The sequence below is a fragment of the Protopterus annectens genome, chromosome 5.part1, assembly GCF_019279795.1.
Source record: "Protopterus annectens isolate FY-2018-M chromosome 5.part1, PAN1.0, whole genome shotgun sequence".
Classification (NCBI taxonomy): Eukaryota; Metazoa; Chordata; order Ceratodontiformes; family Protopteridae; genus Protopterus; species Protopterus annectens.
In genome coordinates this window covers 522,630,635-522,651,280 of record NC_056736.1, presented here as the reverse complement: position 1 = coordinate 522,651,280, position 20,646 = coordinate 522,630,635, and the positions used below count along the sequence as shown (strand labels likewise).

At 40.3% G+C, this 20,646-nt stretch overlaps 1 protein-coding gene across 1 annotated transcript in view; it reads left to right on the top strand.

The window, feature by feature from the left end:
• CFAP44 (cilia and flagella associated protein 44) overlaps window positions 1-20,646 on the top strand; it is a 1,689,287-nt gene that overhangs the window by 952,165 nt on the left and 716,476 nt on the right. Inside the window, exon 21 of the mRNA XM_044073142.1 lies at window positions 9,436-9,660. Coding sequence (XP_043929077.1) covers window positions 9,436-9,660 — 225 coding nt within the window. The remainder of the gene's footprint in view (window positions 1-9,435; window positions 9,661-20,646) is intronic.

The following is a 20,646-nucleotide window of genomic DNA, read 5'->3' as shown; positions in this document are numbered from 1 at the left end:
ATCCACATAGCCAGGTGCATTCCCTTATCTTCAACGGTCAAACACATCCTAATTTCATCCCATAAACCTTCCATTCAGAAACTATATTTTCGCAAATGGAAAAGGTTTTCCCTTTGGGCTACAAACCGGGACTTAGATCCATATACAGCTCCTTTATAATCTATTTTATCCTTCCTAACAACAATTTTTCATGAAGGAGCGGCAGCCGCTACAGCTAGAGTTCAATTAGCTGCCATTTCCAATTTCCATTTTGGTTTCATGCGAAATCCAGTCATGCAACACTCCCTCTGTCAAACCTTCTTAAAATGAGTTCTTCTTCTTAGGCCCCCAATAAAACAACCTTTAGAACCCTGGGACTTAAATTTAGTCTTCTCATCTTTGATGTCTGCACCCTTTGAACCATCCTCGTCGTCAGACTTAAAATTCTTATCATGGAAAACCCTGTTCTTGGTAGCTATAACATCGGCTAGGAGAGTCTCGGAATTTCAAGCCCTAACTATTCGATCTCCATTACATTATCTTTCACAAGGATAGAGTCTCTCTTATGACAAAGCCTTCCTTTCTCCCTAAGGTATGCTCAGAACACAGCCTGAATACTACCATTGAGCTACCTGTGTTTTTTCCAAACCACTATAATAAATCAGAGTATAGACTTCACCAGCTAGATGTCCACAGGATACTCAAATACACAGGACCAAAGAATTCAGGAAATCTGATCAACTTTTTGTTTCCTTTTCTGACAAAAGAAAAGGCTTACCTGTTTCAAAAATTACTCTTTCAAAATGGCTTTCAGATTGCATATCCTTTGCTTATCAACAAGCTGGTAGACAATTACCGTTAAAAGCTAAACGTCACTCTACTAGGGCTGTAACTACTTCATGCGCCTTTAGATCTAGGCTCCCAACTGATACTATGTGTACAGCAGCTACTTGGGCAAGACCACATACATTTGTCACTCATTGCGAATTGGATTTGGCCTCCCGGGACAGGTCATCCTTTGGGCCCACTGTGCTGAAGCGTCTCTTTGCTTGAGCCACCCAGGATAAAGGTACTAGGGAAGCTGTCCCATCCAGCAAGAATTACTGTGAGATAGGATTACATAACATAAAGAAGTTATGTACTTACCATAACGTTCCAATTTTGTAGTCCATCTCGCCTATATTCTTGCGTCCCTCCCGCCAACCCCCTTCCCATTTCTGGAGGATCTAGTGGACCTTTTTTTGGGGCTGCCTGACTTTGCTCTTTATTGTCCAACTGGAATGGATTAAGTTTCTAATCCCTTCCTGTATTTTACAGCTTCTTTATTATTATTATTACCTGATAGGTATTTATTACTTTCTTGCAAACTAGATCTGGGGAATTGCCGTGAGGCACCATGGGATAAGGACTAGCCTCGAGCCAGTAAAAAGCTCTCGAGCTTTAGTATAGGCTTAGTCAGAGCCGAATATAAGTGAGATGGACTACAAACATGGAACGTTATGGTAAGTACATAACTTCTTTTTTTGCATCCAGAAAGAAAGAGGTCAGCATCCCTCTCTACTCATTCCTCATTAGAACACTCATCAAGTATAATGCCCCATTTGTCATGTACCTCACTAGACACCTGCAACAGCTGGAGAGGCCACAGAAGTACTTCACAAAGAGGATCCTAGGCCTTAAACACATGCCCTACATAGACAGACTCAAGAAACTCCAGAACACATAGCTCACCACCACAGTGTGTGCCTCAACCCAAGCCCTTAAGGCAAAACACTTTGCCCAATGTACTAATCATAGGAGACTCAATTGTGAGGCACACTGATGTCCCACTCACTAGGTTGAACAAGGAGAAGGTGACAGTCAGTTGTCTATCAGGTGCCAGGATCCACCATATAACACATGCACTCAGGTCACGCCAAAACAAGTACAGATATGACTCGGTCATTGTCCATGTGGGTGTGAATGACCTGAGACATACCTCCCTGGACTACATGAAAAGAGAAGTGATGGAACTCTTGGATTATGTGGCACAGGCAGGTATGATCCTAGCCCTGAGCAGTATTTTGCCATCACCCAGAATGATACCACAGTATGAGCAGAAAATGATTGACTTCAACAATTGGCTAAGTTTCTGGTGTCATTCTAAGGGGATCCTGTATCTGTCTGCCTGGGACGACATGATAGACAGACATCAATGCTTTGCCAGAGATAGCCTGCATCTGTCACCCCTGGGATTCCGGGTACTGGCTAAGGCTCTTGCCACCCTATAGTGCCTTTTTTAGGCATTGTTCAAAAGACCAAAATTCCACCATAACAGCTATGAACAAATGCAGTCTGAGGGTCATGCTGATCAGTGCTAGAAGTCTAAATCTCAAGATGCACTCACTCGAAGCTCTCCTCAAAATGGAGAATGTCGACATCTGTGCTGTAAAGGAGACCTGGTTTAAAGAGGCAGAAAGCACCTCTGTGCTCCCAGGCTACAACTCATTCCATACCTTTCAGCCCCAGAATATGGCTGGAAGCTCCAAAGGCGATGATCTCTCCATATTCTTAAAGGATACGCACACCTCTAGACTGGTAGCCCAGCATAATGCATTTGAGATACTTCAGGTACAACTAACACTGGGTAAGTCGGCAATACAAGTCATAGCCTGCTACAGAACCCCAAGCATGTCCCTAGACTCTCACTCCAAGTTCCTAAGCACCCTGGAGTCTATCATGGTCCAACCCAATACTCTCATACTGGGTGACTTCAACTACCCTTCCATCAACTGGGAAAACTATTCAAGTACCAATGTACAGGCCCAGCGCTTTCTGGAATTTATCATTTCCAATGCCCTGAACCAGCTCATTCTGACCCCCACTAGAGGAAGCAACCTCCTCGACATGGTTATCACCAACACGGGAGACCATTGCTCCACACCTATAGTCAATTCCTCCGTGGTTAAATCTGATCATAAACTGATCACCACGGAAATCTCCATCTCACCTACAGCCCCCCCCGCTAAGGTGACCACCCTGAAAAACTTCTCTAAAGCCGACTTTGGGCTCCTAAAAACAGAGGGGGCTAACTTCTCGGCACTCATGCCAATGGAAAATAGCAACATGACTGCCGAATCATACACCAATGCACTGTACAAGCATGTACACAAATGCATGGACCTTGCCATACCAAATAGAATTAAGACGCTTTCCTCCAAAACAAGGAAGCCAGTCTGGTGGTCCCCAGCCATCAATAAACTGTACAACAGAAGGAAGAAACTGTTGCAGAAGAAAATGAAGTCACAAGACTGGAAAACTTCCCTTATCAGTCTCAGCAAAAGGCTGAGATCCCTTATCAAATCCTCTAAAGCCAGCTATGAAGGCAGAATTGTGGCTGACACCAAAAACAACCACAAAGCCTTATGTAGCTATATTAAAAACCTCAAAGGCAATACCCAGATTTGCTCTGAGTTATTGCACAATGGCACCTCCTATACTGAGCCAATAGATATAGCCAACATACTGGCTGACAGATAACACTGCCAACTTTACCTCCCCCCAAAAGGGCCCTATCACAATTCCAGAAGAAAGCCTGGTACCCACCATTTATGTGGCACAGGTAAAAGCTGCATTATCCAAAGTCAAGAATATAGCATCTGTGGGAACTGATAATATCCCTGGCTGCATCCTACATGAGCTACAAAGTGAACTGACACCACATCTGTGTGCCCTGTTCAGTCACAGCCTTACCTCAGGCTCTGTCCCTAATGAATGGCACAATGCTACAGTCATCCCATTCCATAAAGGGGGAGAAACTACAGACCCTGGGAATTATCACCCCATTAGCCTGATGAATCTGGTATGCAAAGCTATGGAGCGCATGATCATGGACCTGCTTAACAAAGATATAGGCAATCTCCAAACTCTTGACCCCACATAGTTTGGTTTTGTCAAGGGGCGATCCTGCTTGCTGAACCTGGTTGACTTCTTTGAGGCAGTCACCAAGGCTGTGGATGGAGGGTAAGGCAGTGCATACAGCCTACCTCAACCTGACCAAGGCCTTTGATACCATTCTCTACTCGGGTATCATTGATAATCTCACCAAACTAAGCATCAATCCTTACATCACTAGGTGGGTTGCAATTTGGCTCTCAGACAGGACCCACAGAGTGAAAGTTGCGTATTCCAAGTCAGACTGTCGAACAGTCACGAGTGGAGTCCCACAGGGCTCGGTCCTGGGCCCTCTCCTGTTTGGCATCTACTTCTCAGTAGTCCAGGCCAACACAAAAGGACACCGGCTGACCAAGTTCACTGATGACTGCAAGCTAGGAGTCACCAACTCCCCAAGTGATGCAGACATCCTACAAAAGAGCCTCTCTGAGACCAATGACTGGTGTAGTAACCATGGCCTGAATCTTAACGCCAAAGAAATGCACTATCATTCCCTTTAGAAAAAACACAGTTCCCACGAATTACCACGTTGATGGGAGCCCACTGAACACTGAAGGGGCGATAAGAGATCTGGGCACCCAGGTCCACAGCCACCTCACCTTCGACCACCACATTGCCACTGTGGTCAGAAAGTCCTTCTATGTGGCACATCTTATAACCAAAGGTTTCGCATCCAGGAAGAAAGAGGTCATCATCCCTCTCTACTCATCCCTCATTAGACCAGTTATCGATTATAATGCCCCAATTAGCATGTGCCTAACCAGACACCTACAACAGCTGGAGAGGCCAAAAAGTACCTCACAAAAAGGATCCTAGGCCTTAAACACATGTCCTACATGAATAGACTCAAGAAACTTCAGCTGTTCTCAGTCTCTTATTGTCTACTTAGAGGTGATCTCTGTTTGACTTACAAAGCCATGTCAGGCCCAGCCCTGCTAGAAATGCTACACCTAAAGAAATCCCAATCCCTCCACACCACACGCTGCAGAGACCTCAACCTCATTACCACAATCAACAGAACATCCTGGAGGGACAGGGTCATCACCCAGAGACTGCCCATGCTCTGGAATAGGCTTCCTATACATGTAAAGGAGAGCACCTCCCTGGTCCTCTTCAAGAGAAATCTCAATGAGTGGATGGGTAACAGAAAATTCACCCCGAGGATCACTCCAGCGGCTCTACTGGATCGAGGCACTGAGAGCTAACGTCGGCGGGGCACAAGGTCAGGGCACTTTTTTGGGCTAGGCTTGTGAAGGTTCCAGGGCCATTAGCGTAGTACACACCTATGAACCTAAGAACATAACTCATAAGATAATGTTCTTCTTTACTACAATCAGTTTCCCCCCTTTAAATCATAGCTACTCTGTTTCATAGGTAGTTATTAGGCTTGCAGTCAGGAGACCATTGAGAAGCCTAGTCCAAATTTCCATTTGCCCCAAAGCACTCTCTGGTTATATATATTCCTCAAGGACAGAGAATACATATGAGGCAAAAGCAGAGACGTTCTGCAAACTGGAGACAGATAAAAACAAGACTACTATAAATCACTTGAAAAGTTAATCGAACAGTAGGTTTTTGCATGCATTCTGTGAACCACAAAAACAAGGAAATTCTAATGACCAATGCTCACTGACTGTAATCCTCAGTGGTTTACCAAAGAAAGCAAAAAAAAGAAAGAAAAGTTAATGGAGGTCTGGTAGTTGGTGTGGAAGATTAAGGCTATTTCTTTCAGTATCCAAGATAGAATGCTAGACTCTGAGCAAGATACTAAGGAGACTATGCTGTCTAACTGCGGCATTTACACTCACACACACACACACACACACACACACACACACACACACACACACACACACACACACACACCAGGTAAAACCAAAAGAATTAATTTTGTCCTCATTTAGACTGCTACAGAGAGTCTCCCATTAATGCTGAAAAACAATGCACATGCATCTCCCGAAAGCAAATCATGCTCACACAATATTTCAAGTAAAGGAAAAGAAGTCTTTGTCTCCCATTATTTCTGGCAAAAAGTGTACCTACATTTCCCATAAATTATGCATACTGCATCTTTGCTAGTAAAGTGAGACACTGTATTGACTCCCATCAATACTGCAAGTTTGCAAAAGAATGTAGTTGCATCTCTTACTGTAAAGCAAATTATCCATCTTAATGCTAAAAAATTTGAGTTAATTCCCGGAAGGGTCTTATTAGCTCTACATCCCAGTTTCAGCCAATGAGACTGGTGCTAGGATGCAGAGCCAATGAAAGAGATTGTTTGTTGAGCAGGAGATTATTATTTTAAGAGTTCAACGCGAAAATTGGTTCTGCAGTTTCGAAGGAAACTCGGTTGTTGTTTTTTCTAATGAACCTAAAAGGGAATTTGAGTCAGACTTTTTTTTTAAAATAAAATTGTATGTCCAGGCCCCCAAATGGCAGATAAAATAGGCTGCCTAGATTGCCTTATACTGGATCTGGCCCTGAGTGAGGAAGAAGTTTTTGGAATGGAGGCAAAGCATGCCAGATGCGTCATAATGAATTCAGATAAAAATGGAGACAGTGAGCAACCCTGATAATTTTGCCTATAGGTGATCAATTTCTTAAGCAACAAACAATAATTATGGTGTTGACTGTGCATTATTTCCTCACAAGTGCTAGAGGTTAAACTATCAAGGTAAAAAGTGGTATGGCACTAAACACTATTTTGTAGTGTTTTTGAGGATCACTACAATGACTGTTTTCATTTACCCTCACGAATACCTCCATATCACAGTGCTACATTGAGCATTGACATACCTCTCAACCTGCAGAAATTGAAAATCAGTACAAACGCCCTTGAAAAGTGGGTGCATCCAGCCAAAAATCTAGACATCTAATTAATATAAAATTTGAATATCAAATGGCACATATCTCTTCCCGCTTCCAGTAGGAATGTGACATACTACTCAGAAATACATATTTAAAAACAGAAAATGACAAAAATGATAGAAAAAATATCAGCAAATTATCAAAGAAACAATGAACTGTAAATTTAACCACACAACGTAATTTATTTTTGCTTCTGAAATAGGGAGATGTAAGATGTGCATCCTCTTTTTTTAAATTATTGATGATATAAGTATGTTGGTCATGTAGTGTGGTTTTCTGTGCATTAGACAGCTTCAGCAATCAAGTGTGTTGACAGAGATTCAGAAAATTGTGTGACAGGGAAAATGAAGCCTGAAAATAGTGACTTTCCTCCAAAATAGGGATTTTGAGAGGACTGGGCACAGCACTGACAGTTAATACTTCATTCTATGTCTTGGTTATGCACTTTGTTTCAGATCCAAGCCACTATTTCTTGGATTAATGGCACTACTACTGACACTGAAGTGTGGAGATGTTTGTCTGTGTAAGTTACTGTTGATGGCTCCGTGACATAGAGAGAGATATGCCCTTTTACCCAGAAGACCTAGTTTGATTTTTAGTGTAAGAGTTGGAGGATCCCACTGGGGATGGGAGATGAATTGTGTATGGATGAGTTGGAGGTCCTCAAATAAAGAAATGTGTCACCACATAGGTGGGAGAGTTCCCTCACAAGTGCCAACATACCTTCCCATTCATCAGTGTTATTCACAGTACTAAGGAGATAGAATATATTCAAAAAATATATAATCACCATTAACCCCCCCCCCCCTTTTTTTCGATTTTTCTACATAGGGTTGGGGTGTGCACCAGTTGTAGTTACTTTTCTTGATTCAGTGCCACTCTCCTACCTTCTTCAACAGTCATTCTTGACTTTTTACAGGTCTCCTCTCACACAAGCAACACCAAACCTCTCACGCAAAGCTTTGCTCGGCCAACCAAACTCTCAAAACACACAACGGCCAGCAAAATATGTCCCAAAACGCTTTATTTAGCTGATACAATCACATAAGGATATAAAAATATATCCCAAGCTCCACTCCTCTCACACAAGCCATCCATGTTTGGGCTGGACTTCTTCATTTCCTCTTGCCTTCTTCCTGTCTCTCCTAAATCTGTTTCACTAAGTCATCTTCTGCTTTCCTGCACATATGACTGGACTACTGTGATCTGCCATCTGTTCTCTTTGACTCTCTCTATATTTGAGGTACATTGGTTTCTGCTCTGATGCCTTTATTTGATTGTCACATAGTGTGTATCCTACCACCTATCACAAGAAAAACATTTTGGCTTCCAATGAAAGTCAATAATTTGCATGAAAGTTTACCAGAACTTTAAGAACCATTAGAATATATTTGTGCAGCATAAATGATGCTTTGGGTTAGCTCACCTCATCTCCATCTTTCACCAAGCAATTCTTCAACCACATATCCACTCCATCAGTAAGTCATAATGAGGCACCAGGAAGCAGCAGAGTCCAGCATCCAGATAATATCCAGGCAGTCCACAAAAAGGAAAAATATCATGAATATTATTGCATGCCACACAACAAATAAATACTTTATGAACGCTTAGCAGTTATCCCCATGTTTTCGTCCATTTCAAATGACTTTTTCAGATAATCAAATTTGCCCAAACATCCCTCTTTAAATATCCTTTTTGTGAGGTTTCACAAGTTTTAAAAGTTTTTTTTTATGTTAAATAAATGAACATATAGTTAGAATATGTAGGTATAGAACAGGCGTTGAATTATAGACATTGTTAATTAAGTACTTTATTTAAGGGGAGGATGATAGGATATTTAAAGAGGGATGTTTGGGCAAATTTGATTATCTGAAGAAAGTCGTTTGAAATAGATGAAAATGTGGAGATAACTGTTAAGTGTTAATAAAATATTGTTTTGTTGTGTGGTGTGCAATAATATTTGTGGTTATTTTTTCCTGGTTGTGGATTGCCTGGATATTATCTGAATTCGTACTCTGCTGCTTCCTGGTGCCTTAGTGTGACTTTGGTTCTAGTTGTTAATTTGTGGGCACTTATAATCTTCCTTACCTTTGACTCTGTCAGTAAGCTGAAGGACTGACAGCCCACAAGCCAGGAAATTACACTTAACAGGGAGACCTGGAGAATAAGGTGGAACACCAAGGCAGCAATGGTCCTCTTATCATGATGAAAATAGTTACTTGTTACTGTTAGTATTTTGTATGAGCTCTTTTACTCTATAGTGTATTGTTGGTAGACTATGCATGAAATGTATTGAAAACAGGGAGACCTGGAGAATAAGGTGGAACACCAAGGCAGCAATGGTCCTCTTATCATGATGAAAATAGTTACTTGTTACTGTTAGTATTTTGTATGAGCTCTTTTACTCTATAGTGTATTGTTGGTAGACTATGCATGAAATGTATTGAAAACTGGATGCAGTTAGCATTTTAAGAAAATGATAAAAAAAATAATTAAATGCCCTCACCAGAGCTCAGTAAAGCACACAAAAAATTATTCTTATACTGTTATACAAATATAGTCTTCTTACTTAGAGTAACAATGATTCATTAATTCATTGTTGTGCTGACATGAGTCAATAACTTTTATTTTCTATATCTTTTGCTTTATCCAAAGCGAGAGGAAGAGGTAGCACGTCGGCAGAAGAAAAGGGAAATGAAACAGAAAGAACGGGAAGCTATGATCCAGCGGAAAAAAGAACTTGGTGAGGAAATTCAAGAGGAAGACTTAAAGGAAGAACCTGAAAAAGAAGAGGAGCTCCCTCCAATAGTTATTCCAAAGGAGCCCAGTCCCATCCTCTGTGGGTTTTATTCAAGTCCTGGAAAGTTTTGGCTCTCTTTGGTATGCTTTTACAGTATTAGTAACATCCTTTGCTTAAAGACATTTTGACTTACTTATATTAAATAAGACCATTAAAGTATTTATTTTAACTTATGTCCTGATAGAAAACAAGTTGCAAGGGGTTTATCATTTATAGAACTTCTTCACAGCAATATTTGTTATACGTAAACAGGTGTATAGCAATGTTCATCATTCCGACTGCTGCAGTAGCCTGTATGTTATATGAGTTGTTTCCCTGACAAGGAAACAGCAACTGGTCAGCTTCACAAAACTGTGTCCCCCAGCACCCCCCCCCCCCCCCACACACACACACACACTCTCTCATCCCTTTACTCTGACTGCTGATTGGCCAATCACAAGAAGGGAACTCAGCAATTAGAGTAAAGCTTTCTTTTGTATTTTCCCGCTGTCATGAAGAAAAGCTTCTCTGGGGCTTCACAGGGGCAGCAATTGGCTTAGCGCTTCTTTTCTGGAAGATAAGACACCATTGGGAACCTTTCCACTCAGAGATGATTGCCTTTTTAAGAAAATTGCTATGTGTGTATATAAATAAATAAATACACACATATGTGTGTACATATATATATATATATATATATATATATATATATATATATATATTGGCTGAATTAACCAAACAGATTAGAGAAGAGCAGTGTGAGCTGACACAATGTTTGGGACTGGATGCTTCAGATATTTTTCTTAATGACATCATAGAAAAAGTGAATGCATATGAACAACGTCTCCTAAATGTGAAGAAGAAAAAGCTGGTTTGGGACATCAATGATTTTCATAACCAGCACGTCTTTGCATGGCCTAGAACACAGCATACTGCTAATCGTACTGACAATAGAGATTCTTCTGTTCCTACTGAGGGGGCAAACAAGCGGATTTTGGCATCATCCACTTCAGTTTCATCCCCTGTGCCGGGGGCTATTTTGGAGCCCCCGTATACCATGAACATGGGTGGGAATTTATGCACTAAAGTGACTTCACCGGAGCCTCAGAGTTTGGTGTATTCCACACCAATGATGGACTGTACTGGTGTTACCAAAAGTACTGAAACAGCTACCCACAATGACTTGGGTCCAGTGGTTAGAAGGAAGATACTGCCCCCACAGTCTCAGCAGGATTTTCCGATTCTGCCCCTCCCTATTCGTACAGGGAGAAAATACTCTTTCGACAACGAAACACAGAAAGGACAGAAACACAAAAAAAACCCTTCTGTCCAACAGAACCGTTCCTTGAAAAAGATGTGGTGGATGGGAGCCACAACTTAGTTTGGAATATTTCCAGCCATGTTTTAACACAGCATGAATTGTCAGTATTGTCAAAAGGGTTATCATTTATACCCGCAGCTAAAGTGGATTTTGTTGACTGTATGATTAATTTATGGTTGTTTGTAAGTAATTTGTCTTTACATATGTTTTTTGATGATGGACCTAATATTTCTGAGAGGCAGGATATTGAATTTAAGGTATTTAGGAAACCCAATGTTTTTACACCAGCTTTTACACCAGCACTTAATGTCTTCCTCACAGTTTGTGAGAAAGAAATATATCAAGTCATTAATAGAATACAGATGACAAGTTGTAATAATCTGACTAGATTTGAACAACAAGCCTTGAATGATTTGATTAAGAATGAAAATATAGCTATCCACCCGGCAGATAAAGGCGGCTGTATAGTGATTTTAGATTCTGGAAATTATTATGATATGGTGATGAATCAGATGTTGTCTGATACTAATACAAATATTACTGTGGAAGCTGATATTGTGAGTGTGATGAAGAACAGAATAGATAATTGTTTACTTGAATGCTTTAATCTAGGTCTACTTACCAAGGAACTATTTGATTACTTTATTACTGAATTTCCTGTTATTCCTCGGATTCATGGCTTACCCAAGATCCACAAACACCCTACAAGTCCCACAGTTTAGACCGATTGTAGCTGAGAGTGGTTGGTTGACTCAGGCTATGTCCATTTATTTGGACAAACAACTTCGAATAGCTCTTGATATGAGTGAAGTTGTATTGAAAGATACTGAAAACTTTTTGAGAGATTTATATAATGTGACCAGTGAGGGGGATGTTTTGGATATTCAATTTTTAGTGACAATAGATGTTGTATCCCTGTTTACGTGCATTCCTAACCAGGAAGGCATTAGTATGGTCAGGGCAGTTTTGGCTAGGAGTAATAAATTTGACATGAAGCATATTGACTTCCTGTGCATGCTTCTAGAGCTGGTCCTTAAACACAATATCTTTATGTTTCAGGACAAATGTTACTGGCAACAATCTGGCATGGCTATGGGGACCAGCTGCACTAATTCTTATGCCAATTTGGTGATGTCGGAATTGGAATTCCATCATGTATTGGGACAACATAGATGTCATATTGCCATATATAGATGTTTTGTTGATGACATGTTTATTGGTTGGAAAGGCAACAAGCAAGAGCTTGACTTGTTTTTTCATTCTTTAAATAATAGTAGTAATTTTTTGAAATTTACCTTCAGTTGTTCCCAAGTCACTGTTGATTTCTTGGATGTAAACATCCAGCTGGAGAATGGCAAAATGCTGACCAGGATGCATAGGAAGGACCGTTATAGACCGTCATATCTCCATGCATCCACAACATATATTTGGGAACATTGTGAGAGGTCAAGCCTTCAGGGTCGCAAGGTTGTCATGTACTACTTCTGACTTTGAAGGAAGTTTGTCAGATTTGAAGAAAGAGTTTGCCATCAGGGGTTACACCCAAGTTGAAATTGATCAAGCTTGTGCCAGAATAACCAACGAGCGTGATAGTAGAGCATGTCCATATTTTTCTGCTTTGTATAGGCAATCAGTCAAATCACCTCATAGGTATTGTTGCCCTCCCACTGTTTTGAACTTTTCCCATGGTGTAAATATGGTGAAAGATATAGTTACCAGGGACTGGCATATTTTACAGACTGACAGCAGATGTTCCGATATATTAGCAGATGGCCCTAGATTTATATACAAGAACCACAGTAATTTAAGACAACAGTTATGTTTTCCTAGACATGTTATGTCTGGATCCCAGGTTTTGATGGGAACATCTAAATGTCATAAATGCAATTTTTGTCATTTTATAGATGAGTCTAGGTTCTTTAGGCACATGTCACGGGCTACTTGTGGAAGTTGAGGGCATCTGCTGATTGCTCCACCAGTAATGTGGTTTATTTAGCCCATTGTCAGCGCTGTTATAAATTCTACGTTGGTAAGACGAACAGGAGCTTAAAAGAAAGAATTAGGGACCATGTGTATTGCATGAAGAAGCAATATGATTTTAGTGCCCTAGTGAAACATGTTTTTGTCTACTGGCCCTGAACACAACTTTGTCTTCCAGATATTGTGTGATCAGCCCAGGTCTGCGAGGTGGTGATATAGTGACTCGTACTGAGGTGGTCGAGCTGGAGTGGATCTTGAGGTTGGGGGCACACCTAGCTATGGGGTTGAATGATCATGTCCCCATTAAGCCTGTATTAAGGAATAAATGGCCGTAGAGCATTTATTGTTGTTAGTTTATATATTTATGAATATTTTTCATGTTTTATTTATTTGTGTTAATGTTTTTATTATTTTTTATCAGATTTTATGCCAGTAAATATTATCTACTTCATATGCCTTTAAGCTGAGAATGTGGCTGCATGAATGTTTGTTTTATTGGCTGTTAAGCTGTTTGAGATGATGTCATTTGTATACAAGTTATTCTGTCCCCATTCATGTTTGTCTGAAGAAGCGGTATGGTATTACCGTGAAAGCGCTTTCTTTCCATGCAATAAAGTTTTTTGGTACGATTACTTGCTGGTTCATCACGTTTTTGGATTTATCTGCATATTGAGCTGTCTTCTGCCTGCCTGCTTGCTTTGGGGAATTATTTATATATATATATATATATATTTTTTTTTTTTTTTTTTTACCTAAAAGCTGTAATTCTCCCTTAAGAAACCAAGTATCGTTTACAGTATCAGAAGTTTTCTATCAGTGAGCACTATTTTTAGATATTAGCATGTTTTAAACTAATTGGGGGTAATTTTGTGAAAACTTTACTGCTTGTGTAAACTTTTTTTTTAACTAAAATTTTACTGTGGGGTCAAGCAGAGGTGTGTGTCTTAGTGCAGTGCTTATGCAAACCTTCTGATAACTTACCTGCTATATTGTTTTTCTGTCAGTGTGTTTAAGTGTTTGAACATGTTACTGACAGGGTATTTGTATACTGCTTGAGCTTTTGTCTTATGAAGGGACTGGAAAAGTGTTGTGAATGTAAATGGATGCTTGTGAATATTCAGTGACAACTTATCTTCCTACTAACTCACTCCAACAATACTTACTGTTTTTTGGTTCCTCTTCCTCAGCTAGAGCAAAGCTACTTACTTGACTTGGTCATGCTGGTTCCTCTTCTGCTGTACCTAGAAAGAAAAAAAATCACTTACAAAGGAGTCCTTGCCATTGCTGCTGAGTCATCGTATGGCTCAGCCAATAGTTTGTGAATCTGCAGTGGTCACTGGTTGTTCCTCAGGCCACTTACTTACATCTCTGGTTTTCTCTGTTGTAGTCCTTTAGGTCATCACAAGCCAGTGGGGGCAACCATGTCCTCATCAGCTGTTCCAGTATCCAATACAGGCATGGGAAATACAACTGTAGGTCTTGCAGACACTCCAGAGGATCCTTCTCGAGGTAATCGGGGCAAGAGACTGTTACATTAGACTTGGAAGATGCTCCACCCTCTTCAAGTTAGTTGTCCTCTACAAGGGCTGTTATCAAGAAAAAACAAAGGATTAAACCTTTCCCATCTGAAGATGTAATTACAGTTAAGAAATTAAAGGCAATGACTCCTAGCACATGGTAGCTATTACCGGTGGGCATTCCCTGTAAAGTAATCCCTGAGGAAACGAGGGTCTGATGATTCTGACTTCGATTGACACAAGGCTTCTTGTCCTACAGATTTCTAAGCCCAGCTCTCTGTTTGTGAGGAAGATATTAATTAATATCCTCCTGTGGAGGAACGTTCTTTTAACCAGAACATAGCCAGGATGAATGAGGTATTTTTATGGGAACAAAGTAGATGTTCCCCCTGAAATGAGGAGAAACCATGATATATTACAATGCACATATCTCATTTCTGTCCCATTCCTCCTGTACTACCAGCCATGGAGGTTGTGTTGAATGCTTCTTGTACTAATCCTGATGCTGCTGAGCTGTAAGGACTAACACCTATACTCAGCTAGCAGACAAACTGTATGAAATGCCTCAGGCTAATACATTTTTTTCTCTCAATTTACAGATTAGACCCAGAGGCAATTTCCACTATGTCACATGCTGGCAACAGGCTGGTCCTATACATGAACCCATCTCCTTGTGACAAAAAATGCAAATTGCTGGACTACATAGGGACGAATATTTTCTTTATCCACTTTAGCTTTCAGAATTCTTAATTAAAGAGCATATGTATTGAAGTATGCTTTGCCATATGGACAGTCTGAGGGAAATGGGTACCACTCTTCCTGTAGAAGAAAACCCTTTTTGAATGAAACTGTTTCTACCCTATCTCAGCTATCTAAACATGGCCTGAAGAGTGTGTATGATTGTTCAGATACTGTGTCTTGGGCCACTGCTATTGTTACAGTGTTTAGAAGTTTATGCTTGGGTATGTAAACTAAACTTTGCTGATGAGGTAAAGTTTGAAATTTTAAGATTCTACGTTGGATATGGTGATTATTATTTGTCTCATCTGCTACCTAGGTTCTCAAACAATATAAAGAAAGAGAGACATTGATTAATGGGGTTCCTAAGATTTTTCATGCCCCCAAAATAAAAATAAATTGTATAGGGCCTCCCTTTTTCACAAAAAAAGGCCAGTTAAGCAAAAGCACCCATATTTTCACAAACAAGGTGCAAAAAAGAGATGGCCAGAGGGAAATAACAAGAAACAGAGGTCCTTTCAGAAAAAGGGAAGGACAAACAATACAGAATGACTGTGTCAGAATTCTTTCCCCTGTTATCTCTCCTCCAACCAACTTCTCTTCAAATCTATCTCACATAGTGGCCCTAAACATCCCCATTTGGCAAAAGATTGCCTCAGACTCTTGCAAGTTAAAAGTGGTGCAGAAAGGTTACAGATGGTATTGGGATACAAAAAATTCCTTTCAGGAGACCATCTCCATCTTTCAAACCAAAAAGAATATTTTTCTCAGATTCTTCAGTCTTTACACACCCAAGGAGTCATAGAACCAGTGCCTGTGAGTCAAAGAGGCAAAGGCTTCTATTCCAGAATGTTTCTGGCACCAAAGAAAGAGGTCTCTTGAAATCCTTCCTTCTTTTCTAAACCTAGTTGTGAATGTATCAAAATTCAAATTTTAACTTTACAGAACCTGATACCCCTCATTCCTTCTATGAGTTACATGGTAACACTGGATTTAATTATCACATTCCCATAGCCACAGCCTTAAGGAAATTTCTAAGGTTATCTGTTTTTGGATCATATTATCCGTTTTCTGCATTATCCTTTGGATTATCTACAGCTCAACCAGTGTTTGCAAAATGTCTAGTCCCACCAGTCATAGCTCATTGCAAACTGAGTCAAATATTTTCTTATTTGGATGACTTATTTATCTTTACAGAATCTTTATCCAGATGTCAAAAGTCATTAACCTGGTGTATGCCTCTTGTGTCTAATATGGGTTTCCAGATAAATGTTGCAAAGTCCTCCTTGACTCCAACTCATAGGATTGTGTTTCTTGGCTGCCTTCTAGGAACCTCTTTTCAAGGACCTTTCTGGCACAGTAAAAGATGGATTTTTATCTGGAATATTTTCCGAGCTTCTTCAGTCAGTATCGGACTTCTGCAAGAGAATTAATCTGAATCCTATGATTCTTATGATTTCCCGAGCCAGATTACACATGAGAAAGATGCAATGGTTTCTAAAAGAATACATAACACAGCAGTTTTGTGCATTCTAAAAATGGAACTGCATTGCCGGAGACAACACATTCAGCTGAACCCAAGTCTCCCGTTTTCTTTTCAGACTCTAAGCTGATCTGTTACCGCAGACACTTCAGATTTTGCATTGGGAGCATTTATCAAGGGGTGAAGGTGCAAGGCCTGTGGGATCATTCAGATAGACCAAAGCACATCATTATAAAGGAGATGTTGGCTTTGATCCATGTCTTTAAATCTTTGGCACTTATGTCACCAGGATGTCTTCAAGTGATTACAGTCATGTGGTACATAAGCAGGGAGATACAAGGTTGTAACTCCTGTACAGGCTGGCTACAATGGCTTGTGAGGTATCCCTACAACATTCCTTAACCCTCCAAGCATCTTGCATTCTGTCAAAATAATGTAGCAGACAAGCTGTGCAGGACCAGGACAGACCCACACAAATGGAAATTGAATGAGGGGGGGTCTTCCAAGAGCTGATCCAGTTGTGTGAAACACCTAAAATAGATCTGTTTGTCTCCTTTCAAAACAGACAATTAAACATAGTCTGCACCTGGACTCCTTGCAAGCAAGCCTGGAGGCATGCATTTTCATTATGTTGGATGGAAATGTTCTTTTATGTTTTTTTACCCTTTCCACTGAAATCCAAGGTAATTCTGAAGATTCAGAAAGACTCCCCAAAAATGTTTGTGGTGACTCTCTTTTGACACATGCAACATTGCTTCTCCCTTCTTTTGGAGTTGTCCAAGAGCAATTGTCAGAAACTACTAAACAGACGGGATCTACTCACACAAGACGGGGAATTTGATAACCCTAATTCCAGTGAACTTTCATTGACTGTCTTTAGACATTTTGTTCATGGGGAGGCGCTGCAGGTACTAAAGGGAGGCAAGAAAACTTTCTACTTGAAAATCATTTGTTGGTAAGTGGAAGTTATTTTGTAGTTGGTGCCTAGCCAATAACCAGAGACCCATCAGGAATTTTTTACCACTGGTACTCAACTTTCCTCTAGCCGCCTTTATTCCTTAATAAGGGTTAATCTTGTGAAAGTTTCAACATAAATACCCATGGATCCTCCCCTTTCTTCTCTATTTGTAGTAAACGAGTTTCTGAAAGGAGTTTTACCCGTGAGACCTCCTCGTAAATAGGTTGCTCCTCCTTGGGATCTCAACTTTGTGCTAAAGAAGTTAACTGTCACCTTTTGAACCTGCTTATCTAGCTTATTTAAGGTACTTGACTTAGAAGACTGTACTCAACATTTCTCCGACATCTGCAAGAAGAGTATATGAGTTGCAAGCTCTCGTGGTGGGTGATCCTTACCTCATATTCAATAGTGATAGGGTCACATTACGGAAAAACCCTTCTTTTATGCCCAAAGTGGTTTCAGAGTTTACTCTGAATTAGCCACTCAATCATCCAGTTTTCTACCCAGAACCTAAAAAACAAGGTGAAAGGGTTTGTATACACTGGAAATGCAGAGGCAACTCAGGTACTATATTGAAATAATTAAGTCATTTAGAAAAACTGATCAACTATTTATTTCTTATCAGGGGACAAAAAAGAGCCATCCTGTGTCTAAATAGACAATTTCCAGGTGGTTATCTTCAGCTATTGCCTTTTGTTATTCCCACTGTGGTAGACTGGTTCCAGACAGTATAAAGGTTCATGTTACTAGAGCCTTGTCTTCTTTGATGGGTTACTGGAAGGGGAGGATTCCAGAAGCATTGTAGAGGTAGTTACCTCTTCCTCCATACATACTTTTACAAAACATGTCAAACTGGACTCCTTTTCATGGTCCAGAGTGAGCTTTGCTTTGGCCATTAACTAGGAACTCCTGGATCTGTACTCTTTTTACTCCTAGGTTGAGTAGGCTTTGGTAATTAACCCATATAGCCTAAAGGGTACTGCAGTAGTGGGAATGATGAACTAGTACAGTTGTATAAGTTGCACTTACCCATAACAGTAGCTGTTTGAATTCCTCACCATTGCTGTAGCCATACCCACCCTCCACCCACCATACTCTTGTATATAGTTGTAGCTGGGATATAAAGTAGGGTCCTTTTTGTTTCTGCTTTATATGTTTATTTATTTATTTTTGGTTGAGGATTGATAGTCAGCTTTGTCTATATATGGGCAAGAAAGGCTTGAAGAAATCTTCACTCTGTTTGCTGATTTCCCTCCTTGGGGCTAGCCAATCAGCAGTTAGATATGTGTGTGTGTGTGTGTGTGTATATGTGTGTGTGTGTGTATTTGTGTGTGTATGTATATGTGTATATGTGGTCGGGGAGCCAGAACCTTGTGAAATTGGCCAGTTATTGCTTCCTAGATGTGGAAACAACCCATGTAGTCTAAAGGCTACTGCAGCAGTGAGGAATTGTAATATCTACTGTTATGGGTAAGTGCAACTTACACAACTGTACTTTGCCAGCAAAAGTAGTACATTCTGGATGAAATATTTTTACAGTATCAGAGTTAACAACTGAAATGTGGTTCTTTTTCAGTTTTAAGTATTTCAGTCTGGAAACATTACCATTCTGTTTCTCTCTACTGCTCAAGTGATTCTGCACTAAAATGTTGAAATACGGCGCTGACTTTCTTCTTTATTTTTGTGTCTTTGCTTGCAGCATCCTTTCCTAATGGTTAGAAGTTATAACCACAGCACTAACCCTTGTATTTTCTTTGTTGAATGTGACCAAGCCAACACTATTAACACTGTGTGCATGATGGCCATCAGTGCTAATTATATATGGATGCAGCCAGACCAGTGTGTGTAATGGGCATCACCTTGATTGCAGCCACAGCCACATCATATTAGTTTACCTCAAGGACAGAGTTGCACATGATCAACAGAGGTAAACCTTGATGGTGCATGAGCACCTTTAGTATTTGTGAGATTGCACACGTGGGTTTACAAAGTTTGTGTAATGTATAGCACAATACATCCTATTAAGCGACAATTTGTCAAAATTCAGTGACTTGCTTAATCCCGAGTTCAAAACAGTCTATGCAGAATTGATCATAGAAGCACTGTACAAACGTGTAAATGGCTACATAGACTCTGCTGTACTTACTAGAAGTAAGCACAAAACAAACTCAGAAAAACAAACCACACTGGTGTACTCCTAATCTTAACAGGGTCTATAACAAAGGGAAAAAAGTCATGGTCAAAATCATAAAAAACAACTCTTGTGATAAGAGCTCACTAATTAAACTAAAAAGGAAACTGAGAAGACTAATTAAATCCAACAAGCCCAAATACAACATCAAGATAGCCCCTCAGGCTAAAGACAACCAGAAGGCCTTCTACGGCTATGTCCAAAACCTCAAAGGTAACACCCAGCAGTGTGCTAAACTGGTAGTAAGTGGAACCATCTTCATTGAGCAGAGTGACATAACAAACCTACTGGCTGACAAATTCAGCTCAAAGTTCACCCCTAACTCCCCATCTGCCACCCCCTCAGGAAATCCCTACTAGGATGCCAGCCCCAAACTATTACCAGGGAGCAGGTTATGGTGGCGCAAACTAAGGCCAAAAACACAGCCTCAGTGGGACTAGTCAGTATCCCAAGGATGTCTCCTAAATAGCCTGAAACATGACTAATCAGGACACCTTGATTCACTTTTCAACTACAGCCTCAAAACAGGCTACATACCTAAAAATGGCGGATGGCAACAGTTATCACCCTTCACAAGGGCAAACCATCAACCAACCCCAGAAACTGCAGACCTATTAGTCCTACTAGTCTAAGATGCAAATCCATAGAACAAATTATCATGGAAATGTTCAACAAAGACACTGGCAAACTACAGACACTGGACCCATAGGGGACATATCAGTAAAGTTGCTGTATGCAGACAGTGTGGCATTGCAGACAGACTCTGAGCAAGAACTTCAGTAAAGTGTAGGGGAATGGAATGCAAACCTGAAGGCACATGGGATAAAGCGGAGTATAAACAACAGTTGTCTTGGCAGCAAATGGGGGATATCTGAAAAACTGAAATAAAAGGGAAAATA